Raw genomic sequence first — 23,860 nt, forward strand, 5'->3', positions numbered from 1 at the left:
CTTGCCTCTAGTTAAATCCACCTACACTCGTGCTTCTTTGACATGTGCTGTATTGTTAAGGGTTTAGAGAACATTGACATGCTTACCATTTACAAGTGTGTGCATCTACATGACTATCTTTCAGATGAACAGCATTAAAGACAACAGACACTGCACCTCACACTGCCCATCGCTCACACCTCCAGCCATCCAATTGTTCTTTCAATTATTTATACTAAGCCTGGTCATGCCAATCTCCATACACCTATTGCACATACAGTAAGTCATATGTGAATTTACTACATTTTTCTACTATATGGTGTCATCCACAGCTAAGTTGCAACTGCGTGTGCAACCAAATCTGTTTAAACCAGACACATTACTGTACATGGCATGAAATACCTACCCTCTATTTATGCTCAGTATTAAATCTGTGTTTTTTTTCTTGTAATATTGCGGGTCAGAGAATTCAAGTTTGGGTCAACTACTATAAAGTGAGCTGGATGCCTGTGTGCTTTGTAAAATCTGTTCAAAAGCCTGCATGACAGCCACGCAAACAACCAACCCTTGCTCAACCCAGGACATGGAAAACCTTAACCAAATTTCACTCATTACCCTCTATTACAACTTTAAAACTAATAAGGAAAATAAAACATGTATAGAGCTTTATATCTGTAGCTGTTTCCATTTATCTGGATGTGCTTTTCTGAAATCTGAATATTAAGACTGAGAGATGATGTGCAGGTCTAGATGAGAAGGCTCTGACTGGTTCATTTTCGGAGTTGAAGTGGTCTATTTTGGCCACTGTGATGGTCTGTCCAGTGGTTTCCAAACATTTCTGCATACCCCTCAGAGTGCTGCAAAATGCCTGATGTCTTAAGAACCAGCCTCCACCCAAAACACTCCATTCAGATGGCTGACTGAAACACTGGTCTGAGACCTGTTCAATTCACTGTATGTTTGAACATTTTCCTCAATTATCATGAAAATACCTGCAGCCTTTAAAGTCACTTCTTTCTGTCTGCAAAAAAGTACTTCAATTTGCAAGTTGAGTAATATAACCAACAAGAGCTCACAAATAGCCCTGCACATTCTTTCTTCAGCTGACTGAACACTTCTCAGATCTCTGTACAACTTTATAATCCAAATCATTTTACAACATTTTTCCCACAGAACAAGCAAAAAACTTCTAACCTGCATAACCGATTAAAAAAATTCAAAATCAGTATACATTTAATAATGTACACGGTTCAACATACGCACGTACGCGCATATCCACGCACACTCCGACACTCACACACACGCTCACAGTTACTTACATATTAACATATTTTAGACTGCGCAGCTTCTTGGCAAAAACATGAAAGACGACAAGGACAAAAATGTATGTAGTCATTGCATATCAATAAAATAGATTCCTTTTGTTTTAAAACATACACTTAAACCACCATCAATAAAGAAATAAATCAAAATATATACATATACCTCCTGTAAAACTAATCTAAAACTAATTGCCTTGCTACTGTGTTACATGAACTAAAATGGAACGTTTAATTTATTGTTTTCTTTTATCTGTTAATAACCTTTTTTAAATAGCTAAAGTGATTTTTTTTTATACACAGACTTTCTGTTTCTCTTTTAAACTTCTATTTTAAATCAGTATTTGTATACATAATTTTATACATTGTTTTCAAAAGAAAGAAATTACATGAGATAAATTTGTCTGAACTGCCTTGTGCTTTGTTGGTTGTAGTATTCCTGTACTATTGTACGGTTTCATGTTAGTTCTAAAAAAGCAGTGTCCTTATTTTTTTTTTTTGGGGGGGGGGGGGGGGGGGGGGGGGGGGTGGCCTGTATGGGTAGCAGTCAGAAAAAGGGCATGAATTCTGTTATTTATATCACATCCTTAAATGAAGAGGTTTTGTTTTACAATGCTGACAGTGGCAATCTCAATACAATGAAAAGGCAGAAACTGGACAATTTCACACATTCAGCTGATGTAGGGGAAAGGCTGTGGCAAGTTAAGGGAGGAATATGAGGAATTTAACTGTCATATGGGTGTTATGGTTACAATAACTACAAAAAGAGTTGAAGGCTCTGACAGCTGACAAAAAGTTCTCTCAATTATACTGTCACTTACTGTCAATTCACGGCATTTGGTCAGTGTCAGGGGCTTGATGGGCTTGAATATTGCCGATTCCAGGTCATTTGCACTTCATTTTGCCTTACGATAGTTAGCTGAACAAGTATTTGTTCACTTCTCTACTTCGAGTGTTGTTTTGGGATGCTTGTATCATGAGTAGCTGATATTAGAACCTAGCCAGATACTAAGGCATTAAAAAGTAACTGTAAATCAGATGTAGGGATGCCTATTACTTTAACAGCTCAGGGATGGTTTCTGCAAAAAACAGGCAAACTGCATAAATTACACTGCACAAACTGCCACAAACTACTGTGGAGCTTTCTTTCCCCTCATGACCAAATGAAAAGATGAATTGGAGAATCCACATTAAGACAAATGGCTAATCTCTCTCGTAGGTGTCCAATCAAAACATAAATGTGACTTGAAAGCATCGTACAAAAATTCCAAACTGACCAAAAGAAAATAAACAACAGTAAAAATCTTCATAGATTGAGCATGACCCCAAAAGGGGATTCAAATAAAGGAGATTTTGATGACGAGATTTGTCTTCAGTGTCTGTGGTATCGTTAAAGGATAATGCCAGAGGGCACTAAACTGACCGAAGGCTGGCCACCCCCACAAATCCTGACACAAGAAATAAAGCTGGAATGTTCTAGAATCTAGGTCTATCGAATGGCAGTTCTCGGGTGGTCAGTTATTTGAATGTACAGAGTCGTTGCATCTCCTTTCAGTGCAGGAGCAGAGTTTGAGGACTGAGGGGTGGTCAGGAGAAACTAAACCCATTGGACAGCCTGGACTCAGCCATGACCCTAGAGATAGGGGTACTCTTAGCTATGCTGCTCATCAGTTCATGCTGCCAAACAAAAGGAGCATGACATTGGAGTCAGCTGTCACAGCCACATACTCACAAGTTTACTGTAGTGCTAATAAGATCACTATTTTTGATCTCAGTGTTACATTAAAATGCATTAAATGCTATTAAATTGTACTGCATAATCTGGTGCAGTATCAGGATTTGAAGAAGCAGTGTAAAACTAAAGTACAAATGGAACAAAAACTGGTGATGTCTCCAATAAAAGTTGAAACCAAACAACATTAAGGAGCTGGTTTGGCTGTGTTAGCTGGTACAGACATTATGAAGATACTCAACTTAATGTGGCAGTCTAATTTTGGCTATCTGGAACTTGGGTGGGGGGCAGTGCTTGCCTCAGAGATGGATGTGGATTTCTTTAAGGTATCTTCCCCGGGTTGAGTACAGAGCATTTATGAGGAAAGAAGAAGCAAACGTTTGCATGGCTCAAAGGTAAGGCCGCCAACCCTGCCCCATAGCCACAGGGACACTAAACGTTAGGTCTTTTTTGTCATTTTTGTTTGCTTTGTTTGAGGACAGTTTGTTTGAGACCTCCCAGTTTCTTAGTTACACTGAACAGCTTCGAGAGATAATATGGGCATTAGTCAGCGAGAGGTTTTGTACAGGATAAATTGGATGGTATCCATGGAGACCAATCTACTTTACATAATTCTGCCTTTGTCAGGAACATTAACATGGACAAATACAAGATAAATTACTTACAAAGCAGAACTTTTGTCTGGACAACGTAACAGCTGAGTCTACCAGCATACAAGGATTTGAGGAGAAGGAACAGACCAGGAACATGTGCCATATGAGAAACTGGTTGTTCAGCAAACTACTCTGCTGACCGTTGAATGGCAAAGAAGATTTCCTTGGTAGCTGCAGTATCTCATCCTGACCAATCATATTTTCAGCAAATATTAGACCAATTTACCTTATTGGGGATCATTTACTGGGGTGTGCAGATTTTCATATTAATTAAAAGGTGATTTGAGTTCCAAGGTAACAATACCTTGCACTGAAGCCGATATATTGCAGTAATTGTGTTTGGTGGTTGTAGCTTGATGTTTGCTCTGACTGTCCTCTCAGTCACCTGAGATTATGGGGCCATGGGTTGGGTCGGCTCTAATCACAGTGTGGCTGCTCTGGCTCCACTCTGCTGCCCTCCGCTGGTGGCGGCATGCTACTGCAGCACCTGGCCCCGTGTCTCCGGTAGCTTGAGTGCCAGGAAGCTGCCGGCAGCCAGTGCCCCCGAGGCGAACATGATGGGCACAGCCTTAGTGATGCCCACAAACGAGGTGAAGATGCTGATGCCCAGGACGGCCGCCAGCTTGCACAGGGCATTCAGGAAACCAAACGCTGTGGTCCTGAGGAAACAGAGAGAGGGGTGCACTCAGAAGAAGAGCCATGATTTGTTTAACAGTGTTGCTTGCTCACAGCTAGCCTAAAGAGATCTTTATGCTTTTTATTGCATTGGTGTTCACCCAACATATGGGTCCGAAGGTCACAGGCTGAAAGCTATAGAAAATATTTTCCCGAAGTTCCTTGGTTAAATGGAACATGCTTAAAATGGAATCATAATTAATTTGGGGTTTTTGGAAAAAAAAGGATTTGTGTTTCAAAATGAACTTCTGAGGAGTTTAGTTGGAAGAACGACAAAGATCAAAGGGGGTATATTCATGAATCGCTGGTAGGTCTAACCAAACACTTTCCTTGGGATTTGTTTTACTGCAGAACATTCAGCGCCTCTTCATAAGGGTCAGAGCTCTGAGTGAGAATGGGACAGGGCTGAGCTGACGGAATTCGTCAGACCACAGGCAACAGTCCTGGGATTACCTTTTATCAGAGGGGTAGAGCTCTACTGTCAACACGTCCAGGGCGTTCCAGGAGGCGATGCTGATTCCGCCAAAGAGGCAGAGCAGCGCAATCATGGCTGACTCACTGCTGCCGAAGGACAGGAAAAAACAGCTGACACAGGACATCACACTGGAACCCGCTGTGAAGAAAGGGTGGGAGGGAGAGAGAGAGAGAGAGAGGAAAGAAGAGATGGTGGTACAGGAGGGTGGAGAGGGAGAAGGTAGCGGGTAAGAACAGACTGAACCAACTGAAAATCATTGACAGCTGATTGACAGAATGATTGACTTCTGTACATAAAAATAACTGATAATCCGCAGTTATTAATGTTGAAGATGTCAGGAAAATTGTACATTTTTAGACTCACATTAGGCATGAAATTAAAAATGTATTAATTATAAATTTTTGCCAAGGCAAAATTATTACTCAGATATTTAAATCATAGGCCAAATGTTGATGACACATATGCTAAATTATGATCTTTAAAGTACAACTAAAAACACTGGCACAGAAGAAGCTTTTTTGATAAATATTTAATAAACTTTATCCTTTGATCTTCAATAAAAAGACCATATATAAGTATTTAAAAGGGAGACTAACAAAAAACAGAATGTAAGTAGCATAAACATTTCCATGAATGAAATGCTATCTGACCCAAGGGTCAATTGACGCATTTCAACTCTCAATCAGTCACTCATTGAGAGGGTCACAGGTCAATAGGTCACTCACTGATAGGGTCACAGATCAGAGTGTCTCTTACCCAGCATCCTCAGCCGTCCAATCTTGTCCATGAGCAGGGCAGACACAATGTTCCCAGGCAGCACAGCCAGCGTGCCCAGGAAGCTAACGAAGTAGATCATGTAGGCATTGTTATCGTCACTGAAGTCTAGCATGCAGCCCTCTTTGTTGTGCAAGAAGGTGCTGTTTATCAGTTTGCTGTTGATGAATCTGTATTTAAAGAGATCTGAAGGAAGGAAGAGAGAGACAAAAGGGGAAGAAGGTGAGAGGAGGGAGGCACAGGGAAGGGAAAGGGAGCGGGCCATTCACAAACGACAATATTCTATATTTAATTATTAATTTAATACTGTAATTTAATATAATTTAATATAGCTTTAATTAATATATACTTTACATAAGCTTCATATGCAGTAAATTGGTCACATGCAAAGTGACAAAGTAACTGTCACTTTAGTTTAATGATGCAACACTATACTGAAGAATGACATTTTCATTAACTTACAGTTTTACAGTTGTAGTTTTTTTTACTGACAATCTGTTGTCAGCCCTGCTCTGGTCTCACCTGTGTTGTAGAAGAGCGTGGAGATGAAGGTGCAGTTCTTGAAGAAAGTGTTGCTGGATGTGATGTCTTCAAAGTAACACTCCTCAAACATAGAGTCTTCAAACACCATGGACTTCATCCTCAGATTGAGAAACCTTTAGCAGAGAGGGGACATTTACCATGCCAATATATGGTCAAATATGAAATACACAGGGATACTATTTTAGGACAAATCAAAATATATATTTCCAATATATAGTGTACACTATGTTTGATTTAGTGGCAATAATATCATTGCCCAAAACACAGAGAATATTGAAGCCTATGTAAAGATACATGGAAAGAATATGGACATTTCCTATTAATTTGCACTATTTAATACTCTTGCCTCCAAATTCAATACCAAAAAGCACCCCAGCCGAGCAGATTCTTCAGAGAGAAACTTATCTTTAGCCCACAGCAACAGGGAAATGGTCTACTTTTTTTCTGGTGTCTTGCATTCCACTGTTTAAAACCTTTGGAAATACATGACACAAACACTCATCTGTGTTCCATGACAGGGCAAAGCCAGGGAAAGGCCAGGACTTACTTGTCGTTGAAGTACTGGCCATTGCGGTGAATCTGGTTCTCCAAGGTGAAGTTGAAGGTGACGTGTTCCACCCGCTCCTTGATGAAGACCTTGGTGCGAGAAGCATAATCCTGCTTCTGCAAGTATTTTATCATATCGGGGAACCATACCGTCAGGCCATAGTAACTGAGAGGGAAGAAGAAACATCAGTAAGATGATCTTCGCTTCTCCATGGTCAATAAAGTCATAACCTTATACAATCATGTAATATCTTTTACAATATTTAATACAAAATAATGGACAGAAGTGTAATGTGAAATCTTTAAATTAGATACTAATTTAAGAAAATATGTAAATCACTATGAATTGAAGAACTGAAGGAGGACTTAGTTATTAGGATCTGTAGGCATTAAAAATTGTGGAATTTTGTAGTGTGCTCAAGTGTGGTTTCTCACTGACAAATAGGCTAGTCTCTCTCACCTGAAGGACATGGTGAACCACACAGCCATCATCATCAGTGTGGTGCGGCGGTACTCAGGGGAGAAGCAGGCCAGGAAGTTACTCCTCACCTGCAGGGGGCAGCAAAGACAACAATCATTTACCAATACATAAAAGCAGCCGTTCCTGGTCTAGGAAACCTATAGCCCTGCGAAGTTTAGGGCCATCTTTTACCTAGCGGCTCTTTGATACTCTGAACAACAGGTGTTTCAAGTTGCTCCCCTGCTTGATAAATACCTGAGAATGAAATGAGCAGAAGCATGTGGATCTTTAAAGGGGTATTACAGTACAGGTGCACAGCTCCAATAAGGGGTGGTACTACACAGTGGTGCCCATTTGAACCAATCAAACAATCAAGACTCCATCCTTTACAATGTGAATGAGGCCTCACTCTCCTCAATCAGGAAATTTACATACTTCACCCCTGAGCAAAGCCAGCTGTATAAAGAGGTACAGTGCCTTTGTGTAGGAATTATTGCATTTCATGCAAATATGGTATGAGGTTAAGTGGGTTTGCTATGCAAGGATGTAATTATCTTTCAGGCTTATTCCTGTCTGGATTACAATCCTAGAGGTTCATAGTGTCCACTGCTTTTCATTCTCCAACACTACAACAATGTACTTCTAAACAAGGTAATAGTGTCTTGTAACAGCACTTGCAATAATACTGTTTTATGATACATGCTGTAAGAGCATGATGTTACTCCAAGGTTTATGCAGTTTGATTTTGGCAGCTTTCCCGGGTTAACTGCAGGATGCTGTGAGCATAATCGAGTGTGCCACTGAAGTAGACTTCCCTCAATGACACCACAGGGTAAAACAAGTCTACATTATGCGTCAACTGGGAACACATTAAAGAGATTCTAGGATATTTGCGGCTGAGTTTGCCTTGTTGCAGATTTATATAAGTAGAGCCAAGAGAATGCATTGATGGTGTGTCACTAAAATCTTAAAAGTAGTTTCATAATATGACAGCCTGTCCGTATTTGACCACATAGTGTTTAACACACATTAAACAACTGTCCACTTCAACTGACATTACCTCTATGCCCTTTTTAATTTTTACCAACATTTTTAATTGAATCTGGCACTGTTTTATAACAGCTTCTCTCCCAAGTTAGTCCCCTCACCTCAGTGATATCACCCTCTTTGATGATTGATCTGTCACTCAAAGTAATCCTTTGCATTTTTGGTTTGTATAATATGTCAATGGTAAGTGGAAAAAATGAAAGAAAAAGACTGAATTTATTTTGGGTACCACCCCACTAAACCAATAACCAGCCAGCCACATACTTGTATAACAGTTAATAGAGCTGTCAGTCAATATATATATTTTGCAAAGGTCACAGTCATCCTTTGTGACATTTTATGTGTTTGAAAACAAGATCTACCCCTTTTGAATTTTGTCTGCCCTGACAGATTTCTTTGGCTGAGTTCTACTCAGCAGAGTTCTTAGTGAATTGAGAATAGGGCCAGGAAATAATCACAAAACCTACAGCATTCTCACCTTCTTAAAATCAGTGCTGTGATACACAGACTGGAGAGACACTGGAGACATTCCAATCATTTTTATAAAGTCACAGTGTAGTTATACAGTGGGGTGAGTTTTAACTGCCTGCTTTGACACTGGCATTAAAAACCCATGTTTAAACCCTGATAATGCTTTGTTTTATGACTTGAATTGGATTGCCTTCATATTTGCCTTCACATTTTCCATGTGACTGTATGTTTAAACAACAGAATCAGATCCAGTTTTGAGACACTACAGCAGGGCTCAGCAGGGTAACAAGGATAGGCATGCTGTAGGTCTTTACACCATGGCTCCCGATTTCTGCAAGGCAAAACCAGAGATATCTCTGTCTCACTGATCTTAAGACACGGGTGCCAAGCCGAGGGAACTACTCGCACTTTCATTCTGGCTCTAGGAGGGTGCAGTCGCTTTCTGTAGAGGAAAATCGCACGCTCCCACATGCCGCTGAACTCTTGTGGGTACCCTTTGGGCGCAGTACCTGTTGGAACAGACTGAAGAGCTTCATTTTCCAGCGCTGGTGCCAGGCGGCTGTGTCGCCGCCCATGTCCACCAGCTCGTCCATCTGTTTGACCGTCTTAATGGTGGTGACCTGGGGGCACACAGGGGGCGCAAGCGAATGAGAAAGACACTTCAAAGGGGAACTCTGCCGCCTTTCATTTACGACTACAGCAGTCAAATCCAACCTCTCTATCAGTTTTTGCATGTTATATTTGAACGTCTGGGGCCAAGGTCACAATGTTAATTCAGGGGAACACGATCAGCTGTCTTTTTTGTCCTTTGTGTGATAGAAAGTGCAGTAACCAGAGCTAGCTGATGTGGAAATTAACATTCTGTCATCTATTTTTGCCTCCTTCCAAATGTCTGGCAATATTAATATGTTGGAGAGCCAATCTTCAGACCAATTATGGAAATCTGACATTAATGCAAAGAAGAACAGACACAGTACATTCAAAGCCAAACTGCAATATAAGTTGTTAGGATATAAGGTTCTTTTTAATGTGATTTCACTTTCCAAACCTACAGGGTGAATTAGATGGTATAACCCTTCCCATTTTTTTTTCATGCATTCAAAATTTCTCAGCTACAGAGCTCTTGCCAAATCACTGCTGAGTCCAGCACTGTAGTCTAGTTTCTCTTCGTGAATCACGCCCTGCTGTCATGGCAACCAGCGAGCCATCCAAAGCATTCCCGTCGGGGTGGAGGAATTCAAAGGGATGGGTCACAGGATGGTTCATCGCGAACGCACTCACAGAGAAGACTCTCTCAGGGTACCCCTTGGCCCTCATGTTGGTGTCGTGGACTTGTTTCAGGATCATCCAGGCCTCATCGTGTTTCCCGTTCTGCCATAGATACAGGAGCAGAGAGACAAAAATAAATACTTAACCACCTTATCATGTAGCACACACTAGACCCAGTAATTTTACACTCCCATTATATTATCGATTACATAGTTACATGGGGATTATCGCTACATGTAATTATAAACACTGCACAGAAAGGGTGGTGTCACAAGTCTCTGCGAACATCCCTGCTCTCCCAAAAAACCATCTAGTCAGCTAAAACAACTGATATGCTTGTATCTCCTTCACCCTCTTCACCCTGTTCACGCTTAGTTGACTCTCACTCTCTACTAGTCCCCAATTTAAAAAAAATCTTCCATACACTTCTGAAATACCATGACCTTCTAACCTGCGGCTTAATACAAGAGATTTAATGTTGGAAACTGTGATGCTGTATACCAGTCCTGTAAGAAACCTGAGGCCTGATCCTTTGACACAGTAGGGAGAGGGGGGAAGTTGACTGATCTGATTAGCAAATGAACACACTAATTAGAATGTCTCTGAAGCCAGGGCCGACATTCCGGGGTGTATAAAAGATATTAAATGAAGTTAAATTAGTCTAAGTAATTAGGAATGCAGACGGAGTGTGCAACAGCAGCCGTAGTGGGTCCCCAGGACAAGCGCTGGGAAATCGGGATACAACACGTCAGACTACACAGGGAACATTTTTACAGTACAAATTTCTAAAATGATCTGTTCAAATGACCTCTGATGAAAGATTTATTTTAAAAATGCATGTTTAAAGCAGGTAGGCAGAAGAGCCATTTCAAGGCTCTGGACATTACTGCTTCAGTGGTGGTGCTACGGGTGTCGGCTGACCTCCAGGAAGAAGCGAGGGCTCTCCGGCATGGTGTTTAGAGCCGCAATGGCGGCGACGGAAGGGAAGGCGCACACGAGCACAAACACCCTCCAGCTGTGGAACTGGTAGGCCGAGCCCATCTGGAAACTCCAGCCTGAAGGAAGGTGGAGAGAGAGAGAGAGAGACAGAGAGAAATGGGGGGAGAGGGCTTAAGGTCGCAGACTTAGAGGGGGTTACAGCGCATTAACGAGTAACTGGAGAGAAACTGCAGAGAATGTAGAGCAGATGGTAGGGACAGGGGAGGGTAACATATGCCAAAAAGCAAGGGGTTGGGAAAAACAGATTGCATTTGCCACATAATATGATTAATATTATTATTGCATCACTATATCACTAACACTATTACCTAAAGTTATATATAAGATCAATAAAATAACCTTATTTAATAAAGCTACATATTACAGTACAATATTAAAATGAATCATTTAAGAAATACAGAGCTATAGTGGGGTGAGCTTTTTTTGGTTTGGAAGAGGCCAACTTAGGTCAATAACAGCAATTATGTCTTACTGTGGCAGGACTTGACGGTGAGAATGATGGTGAGTTACGGTGCACAGTAACAGTAGGAACAACACATTATTGTACTGGAGCACAGTAATGACTGTCTCTGTCACACCCTGTTAATATCACACACAATGACGCTCAAGTGTATAATGGCAGGGTGTTACTGCAGCACTGACGTCTATTGCCATGGAACAGCGTGACGGAGACAGTGACAGTGACAGTGAAGTATACTGTCACAGCAGGACGTGTTGCCACAGAGAGGCATAGCAGCGACAGTGGCAGTATCTCACCATAGTGGGGGATGATGGCCCAGGCCATGGCGGAGGCGTAGATGCCCCCGATCATCCAGAACATGCACAGCCAGCTCAAGTGCTCGCCCCTCTTCTCTTGGGCCAGGAACTCAGAGTAGTAGGAGAAGACGATGGGGATGGAGCCCCCAATCCTGGAGGGGGGAGAGGGGGCAACAGAGAGGGAAAGAGAGAGAGAGAGAGAGAAAGAAAGAGCTCATATTCATTTCTGTTATGCATTATGAAGCTGTTTTCCTCCTTTCAGCTGACCCTGTAGGTAACTCTCCCACCCATTGCTGAGTCACCCTTGCCAATTCATACATTTACAAACCTTTCTGCAGATATTTTTCGAGGTACATTAATGCACTAAATGAACTTGACAAGGGGTATAAAAAGAGGGAGAGGGTCACTGGCTTCCTTTGCTAACTACAGCCTTACCATGGCTGTAACCCTTAGAGTGAGTGAGTGTATATTCAGCCTGGATCAGCCGTAGCAATAGCACGGTGGACTAATGAACACTCCAGCCATATTATGTTTTGTACTGGCTAAGGAGACTCCATATTCAATCAAGGCCAATCAAGACCTCCTCACTGGTTTCACATTCTGAAGAAATACCTTTAAAGCCTTTAAAGCTAATAAATGAAAATTAGTAGTAATGCTGCTCTTGTATTTAAAAATTTGAATTCATCCTGTTAAACCCTCCCTGTCCTTTTCATCATAACCGTTCTGGGCTTTGTAGGGGAGCTTCCTGCTTGTTTTTCCACTGTGGCTAGCCTGAAACTGGCAGCGGCAGTAAATGGAAGGCAAACACTCGTACCCCACGCCGGAGAGCAGGCGGCAGAAGAGGAAGGTGCTGTATCCCTGGACGAAGGAGGAGAAGAAGGCGAAAACGCTGTTGATGGAGAGGGATATGAGCAGGCACTGCCGCCGGCCAATCCTGTCAGCCAGGCCGCCCCACAGGAAGGCTCCTACCATCATCCCCAGGTATACGATGAGACCTGGTGAACAGGGAGAGAGGAGAGACTGGCTATCAGACTCTACATTGAGACAGCCCACATGAAATCCACTAAGGATGTTCCACATGAGTAATATGGATATGGCAGATGAGTAATATGGATATGGCAGCTTTTACAAGTAATAGTATTAGGTCAGTTAAACATAAGTAGAAAGCAAGGATATTTGTTTACGGGAGTTCAAGAAAGCAACATTTTTATGAGTAATAGGGCTGAAACACTATCGGTCAAGCTCCACAGACCAATGGGGGTAATATGATTCCTTGAATATAATCCAGCTATACATTTGCAATTACATTTACATTTATTTATTTAGCAAATAAATCCAAAGTGACGTACAAAAGTGCATACAGCAAGTATAGCGACAGTACGGGGACAGGATGTGTACAGTTCCACAATGAGGGCCTATATTGCTGGTAATCATGCATAAAGCTCCCACTAACTAAGGATGTACACAGTTACTTTCCTGTGCAGTCCCCATTCTTCCTGTTTTTAGGGAGCAGAGATTATTTTTGTGTTAAACTGCATTGCAAGAACCACTGAGGTTTACATGTACAAGCAATCCGTTTCGTGCCATTTGCAAAGCAGAGACAAACAATCCAATTTCTAGATATTTTTATCTTATTGTTTAAATACAAGCACACTGGATTTTTTCCACTGAACTCCTCTTGGGGAGAGGTAGACTGAGTTGTGCAAATGGCAGTTTTTTAGAAGGAATGGAGTATGGAGCAGTGGCAGAAACCGGGGGGCTTGCCCTCATTTGTTACAGAGGGGTGTTAAACCCGATAACACAAGTACATCAGGGCGAGGTCAGAGTTGCACAAGCTGTCCCTGTCTGCCGCTGAAACGTCTAGATGATCGTTGGGTTATGTGCCATCTCCCCAATCATGTGATCCGAGGTGTGAGCCCGGCGGCAGGTGACTCATGCGGGGAGAGGAACAGCACCAGCTCCGGGCTGCCTTGGCTTCCTGACGCCGCGTTCACACTCCCTGCGCGCTAAACGAGGTGAGGATCTTGCTGAAAGCCCTGCTGTTCCTGGACAGGATCTATTCACCACAGTCGACAGCATCTAAAGGTTCAGTGTTATTTGGTAATGAGGTGGCTTTACTTACATGACCAAACTACAAAGGAAATGTGCAGATGCTAATTTGCAGACAGATAAGAGGCTAGAGGTTCAAATGACTCACCCAGCCTTGGTACAGACCATTAATGGCTATATATGAGGTCTATTTGCAACAGTAGAGCTTCACCCTTGAGAGTGATGGTGCAGCATATGTTTTCACATGATTAATGTCTTCATTGTGTGGACCACAGCGTCTGAATATTACTGAATATTTCCACTGACTCTCTGTTCTTTCACAACTTTTACTGGGACACATCCTCCTCTCTTTTGGCCAGTTATTACTGAAACATCAAAGGCTTCAACACCGATATTTGTTTAGCCTTCCCATCATTGTCCTTGCTTTGTCACCCATATTTTTTCCAACTCTGAAAAGCAGACATGATAATATGGTGCACTGAAAGACTATCTTTAATGGCACTGGACTGCAGTGTTCACTAGGGGGTGAAGTGCTGTCCCAGCTTGCAATTTTCCTTGCTTTTGACTGTTGACTTGACCGAAGGGGCCACAATGGGGATAAACTAGACTGAGCACTTCCCAGCACTGAGATTCTATATGTCACCATTGATTACAGAAGACATGGACTGATGCATTGCTCTCCTAGTGTGGATGTCTCCAAGAGCTTTCCCATCACTCACGTCATAACAGTCTTGGCCCGACGGGTACCTCAGTTAGATCAGGGGGACCAATTATGCTTGGGTCTTGATCCCTCCCAAGTGGAACTCAAGAGACGCTGGATGCAGACGACAGAGGCAAATCGGCACAAAAATGCAGCTACATCCAAGTGCTCCTCGATTGCATTGGATTGCATTAGATAAGACTGCATTTTTGTACAATTATGCCTGTCTGCAGCGAGACCCTTCTCACATAAGTAGACAAAGTGCATGGCTTTAGAGACTTGGTCACATTCTCTATGGTCATTCTGTTGCTTCATTCATAAACCCAAAATTTTGCATTAATTAAGGACTCATTTGGGATGGAAGCCAGTGGGCAGCAATGCCATGAGATTTCCACTCAGGTTTCTACATGACCAATACTGATGTCAGTTACACAGACACCCACATACATAGTAAGCATTACCATTACTCGCCAGTAATGCCACCTATTGATTGCTACAATGATGGAGACCTCTAAAAACACTCTTGCAATGGTCCAGATATCCCTGAGATTTCAGGGATACAGTGAAGTGGGGCTGCTGTTGGTCATCACCCTGGAGAGCGTGAACCAGCACCAGGGACTGCCTGTTCAGTTTAGACTGGTACATTATAAACCTGGCAGAGACCGCATGCCCTAGCATCACAGGACAGCCAGGGGGCTCTGGACAGGGAGTGCTGCAGTGCCCTACTCCTGTCCCGCCAGCGAAGGTGGCGGAGAGAGGCAGATGTCACCGCAGTCACCTTTTTATGCCCGAATAACAAAGGTCCTGAGTGTGGCAGGAGAGAGAGTGACGACGGCGGAGGGCCAGTCTGCAGCTCTGCAATGCAGCGTTGGCCGCTCCCCTCCACCCGGCCCTGAGAGAGAGAGAGAAAGAGCCTGATCCCCGGGAGCTGTCCACGGTGCTGAACTGTAATCCTCCCGGCACATTATCTGCGGTCAGATTAGCTCTGGAGACGGGAGGGACTCAAATCAACGCCTCGCGGAATCGACTCTTCGTCCCCTCATCTCGTCACCTCGGCAAGAGCCAGACAGACTTGCGTGGCGGCACCATGAGTCAATGGAAAGGCATTTCGACCGCGTGCACAAATTCCCAATCGAGGTTTCATAGCTACCCTTTTGGGTTGACAAGACCTCAGCTTACTGCAGCATGTTTGTTGTGGTCTGACTGCGCCGTGCTTTACAAATCCGTGCTTCTCAGCAGTCTTTCAGAGACACGTGCAAACTAAACAGAACAAACTGTGCTCATTCAGGGCTGGAAAAACAGCCAAAACTGGGAGCAAACAGGGTTATTTTTACACAGGTGTCTGGTGCAGGACCTCATTCCAAATGTTTTCTTACAGACAAGATGCATTTTCACATACATAGTATTGCATCAGCTGATACTGTGTCATATATGGGCACAGATATTAAGAAAAAAAAAAGTTGTGTTTTATTGTGTGATTGGGGGTGAGGTTAGGGCAGTTAGACTGGCTTACTGCAGTGGTGTATGATCATTCTGAGGTACAGGATTGGTTTGTGGGTGTGGAGGCTGAGCTGTAGAGCCCTCCCTACAGCTGAATACCTAGCAAGGCCAGGGGGAGTGGGGGATGAGGACTGGGGGTGGGGGGTGGGGGGTAAGAGTTGCAGGATGAGGCTGCACGTCATTGAGCTCTGGCACAGTGACGGAGCACTGAGGCCCCCGGGGGCGTGGGGGTGGAGAGGCTATTTATAGCCGCTCCCCCCTTTCTGCGAGAGCCAGAGCTCTCTGCGTCAGAGCCTGGGGAAGAGAGGCTCCCGCCTGCTCCTGCCATCTCCTCCCAGCCATGTTTGGCCGTTTGTCCCCGTTTGTCCCTGTCTGTCAAAACGGGAGCCGGCACAGAGATAAAGGAGTTTTTCCACCCTTGAGGCCTTCTGGCATGCCACGGGCGTGATTTGATGTGCCTCCTTTGCTGATGCCCACCCAAAATGTATGGGTATGATGGACAGCTCAAGGTGGAGGACTGCACAGATATGATCTCATTCGTCTGCAAATATCAATGTGCCTGTCTGAGCCAGACCCAGTGACGTGAGCAGACAATCGTGCCAGGTTTGCATCACTCTCTTCAGATTCTGGCAGCGTAGGTCACCAAAATACAGCCACTTATCTGATAGGACAGAATGCTTTCTACCCGCCTTATCTGGCCAATGGGATAATGGCAAATCAAGATGAAGCCTTGCAAGTTCACACTGTCACAACCCTGACATTGACTGTAAGGGATACGTCTCACCTCTTACAGGTGTCAGGTAAAGGACACACTAGGGTCTCCTGTCACATTAAGAGGCGAGTTAAAACAAGAGACATGAGGACTGACAGATCATCACAAGAACCTTCATTCTCTCATCCCTCCTTACCTTCCCACCCCTTGCCCTTCACACCCTCTGCTGCAACAGTTGTGCCCCTGTACCATACCTCCATTTCTCTCTTCCTCTCTCTCACTCCATCTCAGAGTTTCAGTGGTCGTCTGCTGCATCACTGCACTCCACACATTCACTTAATATCCTTGTCCCTTGTGAGGCAGGATGCCCAAAATAGTACACACAAAATTTGTGTAATGTCTTATTTATGGAGTAAACATACATTTTCAATCAAGGAAGTCACGCGCGTAAAATCAGTTGGTTTTATGTCTTTTACACAGTATTTTAGAGTTTGTATCAGTCAAATGCATTTCACCATGTTAGAAATACAAGTGCAATAATTTATTTCCATTATATTTCATCCATGCGTGCATCAGCAGCTCTTATGAATCACACGTGCGGTTAATTCCACTTTAATTACTGTGTAAAACAGCATGTGCGTGGCTCTTGTAGAACAAAGAGGGAAAACAATAAACAAAGAGGCAGATAAATGAGATAATGCCCTGATGTCTGCCTCATCTATCCCTCCTCCTCTTTCTCCTTGTATGGACTTTCTTTTAGGCATGAGTCAGACCCCTGCAGACATGCCTGACACAGGGGCAACCTTCACACAGTTACAGCACACAATCAGACATACCCACATACATGCACACATACACACACACACACACACACACACACAATCACACAAGCATGCACAGAACCAGAGACAAATAAATATACTCAAGCATACACACAGTCTCTCTCTCTCTCTCTCTCTCTCTCTCTCTCTCTCTCTCTCTCTCTCTCTCTCTCTCTCTCTCCTCTTTTCTTATAACCTGCTTTTTGGGTCAGACGTCTCTTCACTGAGTCGTGCAGCCAATATGGATTCAAAAACCTCAAAACACTCTTACCCACCAATCTATGTATTTCTCTTTTGCAGTTTTCCACAAATAATGCCACCTCATCCCACCATGACACTGCAAAATGATGTGCTAAGCTACTGCCTCAGCTCAACTCTCCCTCAAATCCTCTGCAGAGAGTTCATAATTAGGTCCTTCAGGAAATCAGTCAGTACTGAACTTTAATGGGGTTCGTGAGGTGAAAATTGTGGTTAGAGGTCATTTATGATGATGATGTTATGAAGAAATATCAAGAAGCCAGGCTTGAAAAAAAAACACATTTGTAATCAAGTACAACATTATTGTGGCTTGTGAACATGTAAAAAAAGAGTCATTTTGCTAATACACAAATTCAAATCACCATATCCTTGCATGCGCAGCTGGAGTTTCTGACAGGAAAAGCACTTGAGCAGTCTACCTAACAATACTGTCCTCTTCTTAAACTCTAACCTGGGGTGTACCAAAAATCTGTTATCTCTCCACACTAGTCTGAAGCACAGGGAATATTCAACTCCTTCCATCCTCCTTTCATCCTTCCATCAGTGGCTTGGTGTATACCCAGCCAGAATAACAGTAAGGTATACTGTAGTCATGCATCTTTTACAGAATATGCTACGTTGATAGCCTTATCCAAGATCTGAATTTCAGAGGTTTAGGCTTAAAGGTACCTGCACAGCACCCCTGGTGGGATATGACCTCACAGATCTGTGGTTATCAGCCTAGTTCTCAGACATGCTGCGTGCTGTTGTCCCTGTGCCGCTGAGCTGTCCCCTAAGCACGCACTGAGACCCCGTGGTGCACACGGGCGTGTTGCGTAACCAGGGTGCTGACATCACAGCCAGCCAAGCATGCAGGGGGGAGAGACTGGAGTCTGGCCCGACCGCTGGCTCGCCGCTGGCTCAATGCTGGCTCCCACGCAATACACACACGCGATACACACACGCAATGCTGCCAAGGCCTATAGAAACTCTCATACGTACAAAAATGTATGTCCGTGTAGACATGCTTGCATACAGAGGTACACACAAAAGATGACACACATACACACATGCATACACACACACACACACACACACACACACACACACACACACACACACACACACACACACACACACACATACATACACACTGTTACAAAGACCCACAGAATGCACAGATCATCTAGTGCAGATTCATTTAAAAAGCACAAGCTAAATCAAATGCTCACACACATACTTTTGCACACCCGCAGAAGTATCATACTCGTGAAATGTACTTATATACAGTTAAAACTGATAAACCCTGATTATTTGCCCTGAAATGTCCCAAAGGTGAATCCTGTTATTATCTGTTATTATTGTTATTATCACTGCCTAATTCATGCTGCAAATGTGATTGCAAAAGCAAAACAACGAGGACGTTAGGGTTCATAGGTTAACTACCTATATATGTGTAATTCTCACAGCTATATATCTGACATCTCAGTATGATGATGGATTAATATTTTTCTGCAATGTGTTGTTGTAAACCATCCTGGATTGGATATCGGATAAAGGTGCTGTATGCGTGTTGCAAAGCAGGTGTGAGCAGCGACTCATGGCTACGCCATAATGTTATGGAGAGTGAGACGTGCAACACAGCTCATATCTCATAGACTCCTTTTTCACCGACCTCTCTCCCCTCACCAGGAATACAATGTCATGGCAAGCCATGGAGTCTCCACGGTGCTCTCTTTTCAAACTGCTGTATGTGTTTAGGCTCTTGCATTGGTTGTGTTACCCCTGATATATTGTCAATATACCCATAATAGAAAATAGACAATAAATTATTGATCATAGAGCATGCTGTTATGGCCTGGTTTCAGCTCAGTTTGCTATTTTCTGGAGTTTTGCACATTTTTGCAGGTATTTGTCTTTGTTGTCTGAGCACAAACGCAGCTTCATTCACCCTAAATAAATAAACATCCAAAAAAAAACCAATTAGGATACATGATTTTTATTACCGTGGCGATTCAGAGGGGACACTGAAGCTGTCTTTAGAATGCCGCAAGCAGCAACCAAGCATCATCGGCAGGCTGAAAGTGTCACACTGTGTTAGTGGGGAGCCTGTGGTGACACGCGAGGTGTTTACAAAGGCGCTGTCTGCAGGAGCAGGATGCCGAGCTCATTTGAGTATCAGGCGTCACAATGAGTCAAGCGCAAGCGTTTCGCTACCCATTATTATGCTGCCAGCAAGTTTTGGTTAACAACAGCAACAAGCCTGAGTCAGCAGTAACTTTATCTCGTGCTTACTGGGGATGTGCACTTTCATTAAGTTGATACCTGACTGTTATTCATTCGACACTTATTTCTGTCTTGCAAATTTTGCAGTACAAAATTTAGGAATGGTAGTCGCTGCTGTTCTCTTGCAGGCAGTAGGGTATTGAATAATTAGTGTAGCATGCTTGTTTCAGTTGAAAATAACATTTGGCCTTTTCAAAACAGTATGTGAGAGTTTCTATTCTGGTTAAGAAACGTTTGCTTTTTTGTTGCTTAGGTAACATGAGTGGAGAGAGGGAGAACTTACCCAGCATGCCCTTGTTTGGCTCAGAGAGGCACATGTCCTTCTCGGCGCTGGGCAGCACAAAGCCCACCACAAAGATCTCCACGCCGTCAGCCATGAGCGCCAGGCCCAGCACAAAGTAGAGGGTCCACTGGAAGCGGCCATGGCCACATTCCTGCAGGATGGTCTCGTACTGCTGGGCCAGCTCCTCCTGCTCCTTCCGCCTCTCTCCCTCCAGCTCCCCGAAGTCCCGGAACTGGGTCCCCGCGGCGCCCGTCGCGGCCACACCGCCCAGCTCCCCATCGGCCTTTCCCGAGTCGGCCCGTGGGATCCCCTGATACTCGCCCTCATAGATCTCGTCGTCCTCGTCGTGGCCCTCGGTGGAGTCGCTGTGGGCACCCTCGTCGCCACCACGGTAGTAGCCTCCGTCCTGGCCCTGCACCGGGTATTCGTCGTCGTCGTCCTCTTCGAAGCGGGTGTAGGAGCGCTTGGTGTACTCGTCTGACATTTTGTCCACACTCCTGCCCACCTTCTTTGCCGCCTGCCGCTTCACCTCCTTGGCAATGTCTTTGGCGCCCCGTATAAAGGCCGTCCTGTCCCTATAGCCATCATCCATTTTGAGAGAGGGGGGGAAGCCTCACGGCGAGCGGTGCGACCTGGAAGCTGCTGTGGTCTGGGTTCAGGGATGCCCCAAAAGCATGAACGCCTGGTTTTGCTTCTGCGACAGGACCTTCCTGCAGCTCTCTCAATGCTTTCAGTGGCACTGTGTGGCAGGTTCAGGACCCTGGACAGTTACCTCTAACAGACCGTGCTGGGGCTCTGAGGTTTCAGTACCAGCCCAGGCAGACAGCTCCTATACCGACTCTGTGAAGAAGAGAAAACAGACTTTGTCAGCTTGCAGTTTTTCCAGGGTGTCAGGGGAGTGAATTCATGGATGAAAAAGACAGCATGTTCATCTGTCTGTGTTTTCAAGACCTTTTGTTAATGTTTCCTTTACCACTAACCACATGCACATCAATGCAAGTACAAATTAAACAAATTAAACACTACAAACTAATTAAATTAAAAAGAGTCTACAGATTCAAATCAAAAAAGTAAACAACTGACCTTTAGTCAGATTATCAGGGTTGTTAATCATACTAACAATCAAAAAAAGGGCCAGAGAATTATCAATTATAATATGAGCTACACACAGGAGCTACACACAGGAGTCCTCTGCCACTCCTGTGTGTAGCTCACCCTCACCGGCACTGGCCATTAATAATCCTCATTCAATACAGTCTACACAGTGAGATCCTGAGACTCCAGAAACTGCTGGAGTTTAATGTGGTCTCCACAACACAGACCAAAGGAGTGCACCTCATTTAGGATGCAGAAGTAACCAGCCACGGCCCCAGCCAACCCAGCGGGAGCCGCACAGCCAGACCCGGGAAGGGCGCCAGGCCGAGTGGCGGGCGGACAGCCTGGCAGCAGTGAAATGCGCCCACCCCCCTACAGAGAGGATGCGGCCAACTGCACCCCCACAACATTTCCTCTAAACAGACAGACGCTGTGGATGCATGTGCTTCAATGGGAGTATGAGGGGAGTCTGGGAAATTGATGATCTTGTTAGCACTCTCCCTTTAACCTCTCCCCTGTAATATCCTTCTGCTCCTTCTAGACACTGGCCATAGAGATAGGGATGATGGATTTCTATATTTGTTCCCTTGGGAAATGAGGTGTGTTATAACCAGCTATATTATAGACTCCTGTACAGGAGGACCACTGCTGACCTTGTTCTGGGCCTTGCATGGTGTTGACTAGTGGCTTTACTAGTAATATCAATATTCAACAAAGATGGAAGGTTTTTGAATCTTGTACCTAGTATGCGCATATGTGTTTGTTTGTGTGCATGTGTGAGTGAATTTATTTTCTAGGACAGTGAACAATCTTATTAGGACATCTGGAGGTCTAGAGTATATTTTTTCCCCTCTTGAAAATGTAACTCATGCTAAAACATGAAATTAAGAACCTCAGTATAGTAGATTATGTTTTCACCGTATGTGATTTTTTTCCAAACATCAAAATGCATAAGCCTGCCACTGCAACACAGTCATTTGCAACAGTTACTGGACTGCTCCTGAAAACCACCTGAACTGTCTTTTTGTTCAGATTATAAATTTCACTCTATAAGGAATGGGGCATGTGATGTAATTTAACTTATTCTGACTAATATCTGCATCTGCAAGTCATGTAATACAACAGCTGAAACCAATCTCTTCAATCCTGACCTTTTTATTTATTAAAAATATCAATATATAGTCTAGAAATGGTGATAGATGAGGCACACCGTCAAAAACGCTGTCAACTGTCCTCAGGTCACTGTCTCTATCACACGTGAAATCCACATGTGTTCATGAACCTTTTGATCTTATATTTTATCTGCTGAGCAACCAGAGGCTTCGTAAGACAGCTCCCTGCTAAAGAGCTCCTCAAGCTCTGTTTACTTCTGGATATGTGAAACACCCCAGGAGACCACCTCATCCCATCCTGTGTCTCTGTGCCCCTATGGTCACTGTTCAGCTCAAATATTCCCTGCAGACTATTCTGTTCTTCTGTGATACTCTAGAAGGCATAATATTAATCCACTTCTGATGCTGGACATGCATAATTCAGTGATGCTATCAGTAAGAACCTATGCCACAGTGCCACCATAGGTTCTTGTACTTCGAAAAGTTCCTTTAAATTGCATAGAGACAGTAGGGCTGCTCTCAGCTAGGCAGACAGCGACATTTTTGCCCAGCACTCCACGTGCCTCCCTCTCTGCTAGTTGTACACAGGGATATGGGTATTCAGGGAGGGTCTGTGTGGCTGTTCCCTAAAAGCTCTACTAACCTGCACCAGAGCCCTCTCTGCTATCCCAATGATAACTGGCAAATAAAACATCAACACCCCCCCCACACACACACACAGACATCACACAAGCATGCACAGAACCTGAGACAAATAAATATACTCAAGCATACACACAGTCTCTCTCTCTCTCTCTCTCTCTCTCTCTCTCTCTCTCTCTCTCTCTCTCTCTCTCTCTCTCTCTCTCTCTCTCTCTCTCTCTCTCTCTCTCTCTCTCTCTCTCCAAAAGGTGGATTGTACAATAATGTAATGTATCTGTATGTGCAAAGAAAAAAGACTGAATGCACTGAAAGACTGAAAAGAATGAATGCAAAGCTCATCTAAAAGCAAAAGAGAACACTACAATGTCAGCATAAATGTCAGCAGGGGTGCACTGTGAGGAAATGGAGGAGATGAAATACTGCAATGAACACATGAGGAAGTGTTGCACAAGGACAGCGAAGCATTATATGTTGTCCTTCATTTGGTGTCCTCCCTCTGCACCAGCTTTCCCTACACTGCCTCTGTAGAAAACAGGTCATGAATACAACAGTTAGAGAGAGCTGTAGGCTTGCCAGGGTTCAATTTTCCTCTGCTGTAACAACCAGCCCCTGAGGAATGATGTTAACATGAAAATGGACACCACTGATCAACAAACTAAACTAGAAAGGAAAGTCTGAGGGCAAACTTTAAATTGGTTTGAAAAAAATTGAGCACATTAGTACCC

At 43.8% G+C, this 23,860-nt stretch overlaps 1 protein-coding gene across 1 annotated transcript; it reads right to left on the reverse strand.

Moving 5' to 3' along the window:
• Nucleotides 1-1,809: 1,809 nt before the first annotated feature.
• Nucleotides 1,810-21,124, reverse strand: LOC118796350 (synaptic vesicle glycoprotein 2A-like). Its single transcript, XM_036555187.1, has 12 exons — nucleotides 20,287-21,124; nucleotides 12,513-12,693; nucleotides 11,699-11,850; nucleotides 10,865-10,998; nucleotides 9,956-10,045; nucleotides 9,184-9,294; nucleotides 7,157-7,245; nucleotides 6,698-6,862; nucleotides 6,130-6,263; nucleotides 5,590-5,793; nucleotides 4,812-4,971; nucleotides 1,810-4,342 (listed from the first exon to the last, which is right to left on the reverse strand). The coding sequence occupies exons 1-12, from the start codon at nucleotides 20,876-20,878 to the stop codon at nucleotides 4,159-4,161; spliced, it is 2,196 nt and encodes a 731-aa protein (XP_036411080.1). The 5' UTR covers nucleotides 20,879-21,124; the 3' UTR covers nucleotides 1,810-4,158.
• Nucleotides 21,125-23,860: the final 2,736 nt, after the last annotated feature.

The sequence above is a fragment of the Megalops cyprinoides genome, chromosome 21 (genome assembly GCF_013368585.1).
Source record: "Megalops cyprinoides isolate fMegCyp1 chromosome 21, fMegCyp1.pri, whole genome shotgun sequence".
Classification (NCBI taxonomy): Eukaryota; Metazoa; Chordata; class Actinopteri; order Elopiformes; family Megalopidae; genus Megalops; species Megalops cyprinoides.

Excerpts from the sequence above, each read along its gene's own strand:
- LOC118796350 (XM_036555187.1), bottom strand. The coding sequence starts at position 20,878 with ATGGATGATGGCTATAGGGACAGGACGGCCTTTATACGGGGCGCCAAA. Across the intron at positions 11,851-12,512 it reads CGCCTGCTCTCCGGCGTGGG|GATTGGGGGCTCCATCCCCA; the intron begins GTACGAGTGTTT and ends TCCCCCCTCCAG. Across the intron at positions 5,794-6,129 it reads CACGCTCTTCTACAACACAG|ATCTCTTTAAATACAGATTC; the intron begins GTGAGACCAGAG and ends TCCTTCCTTCAG.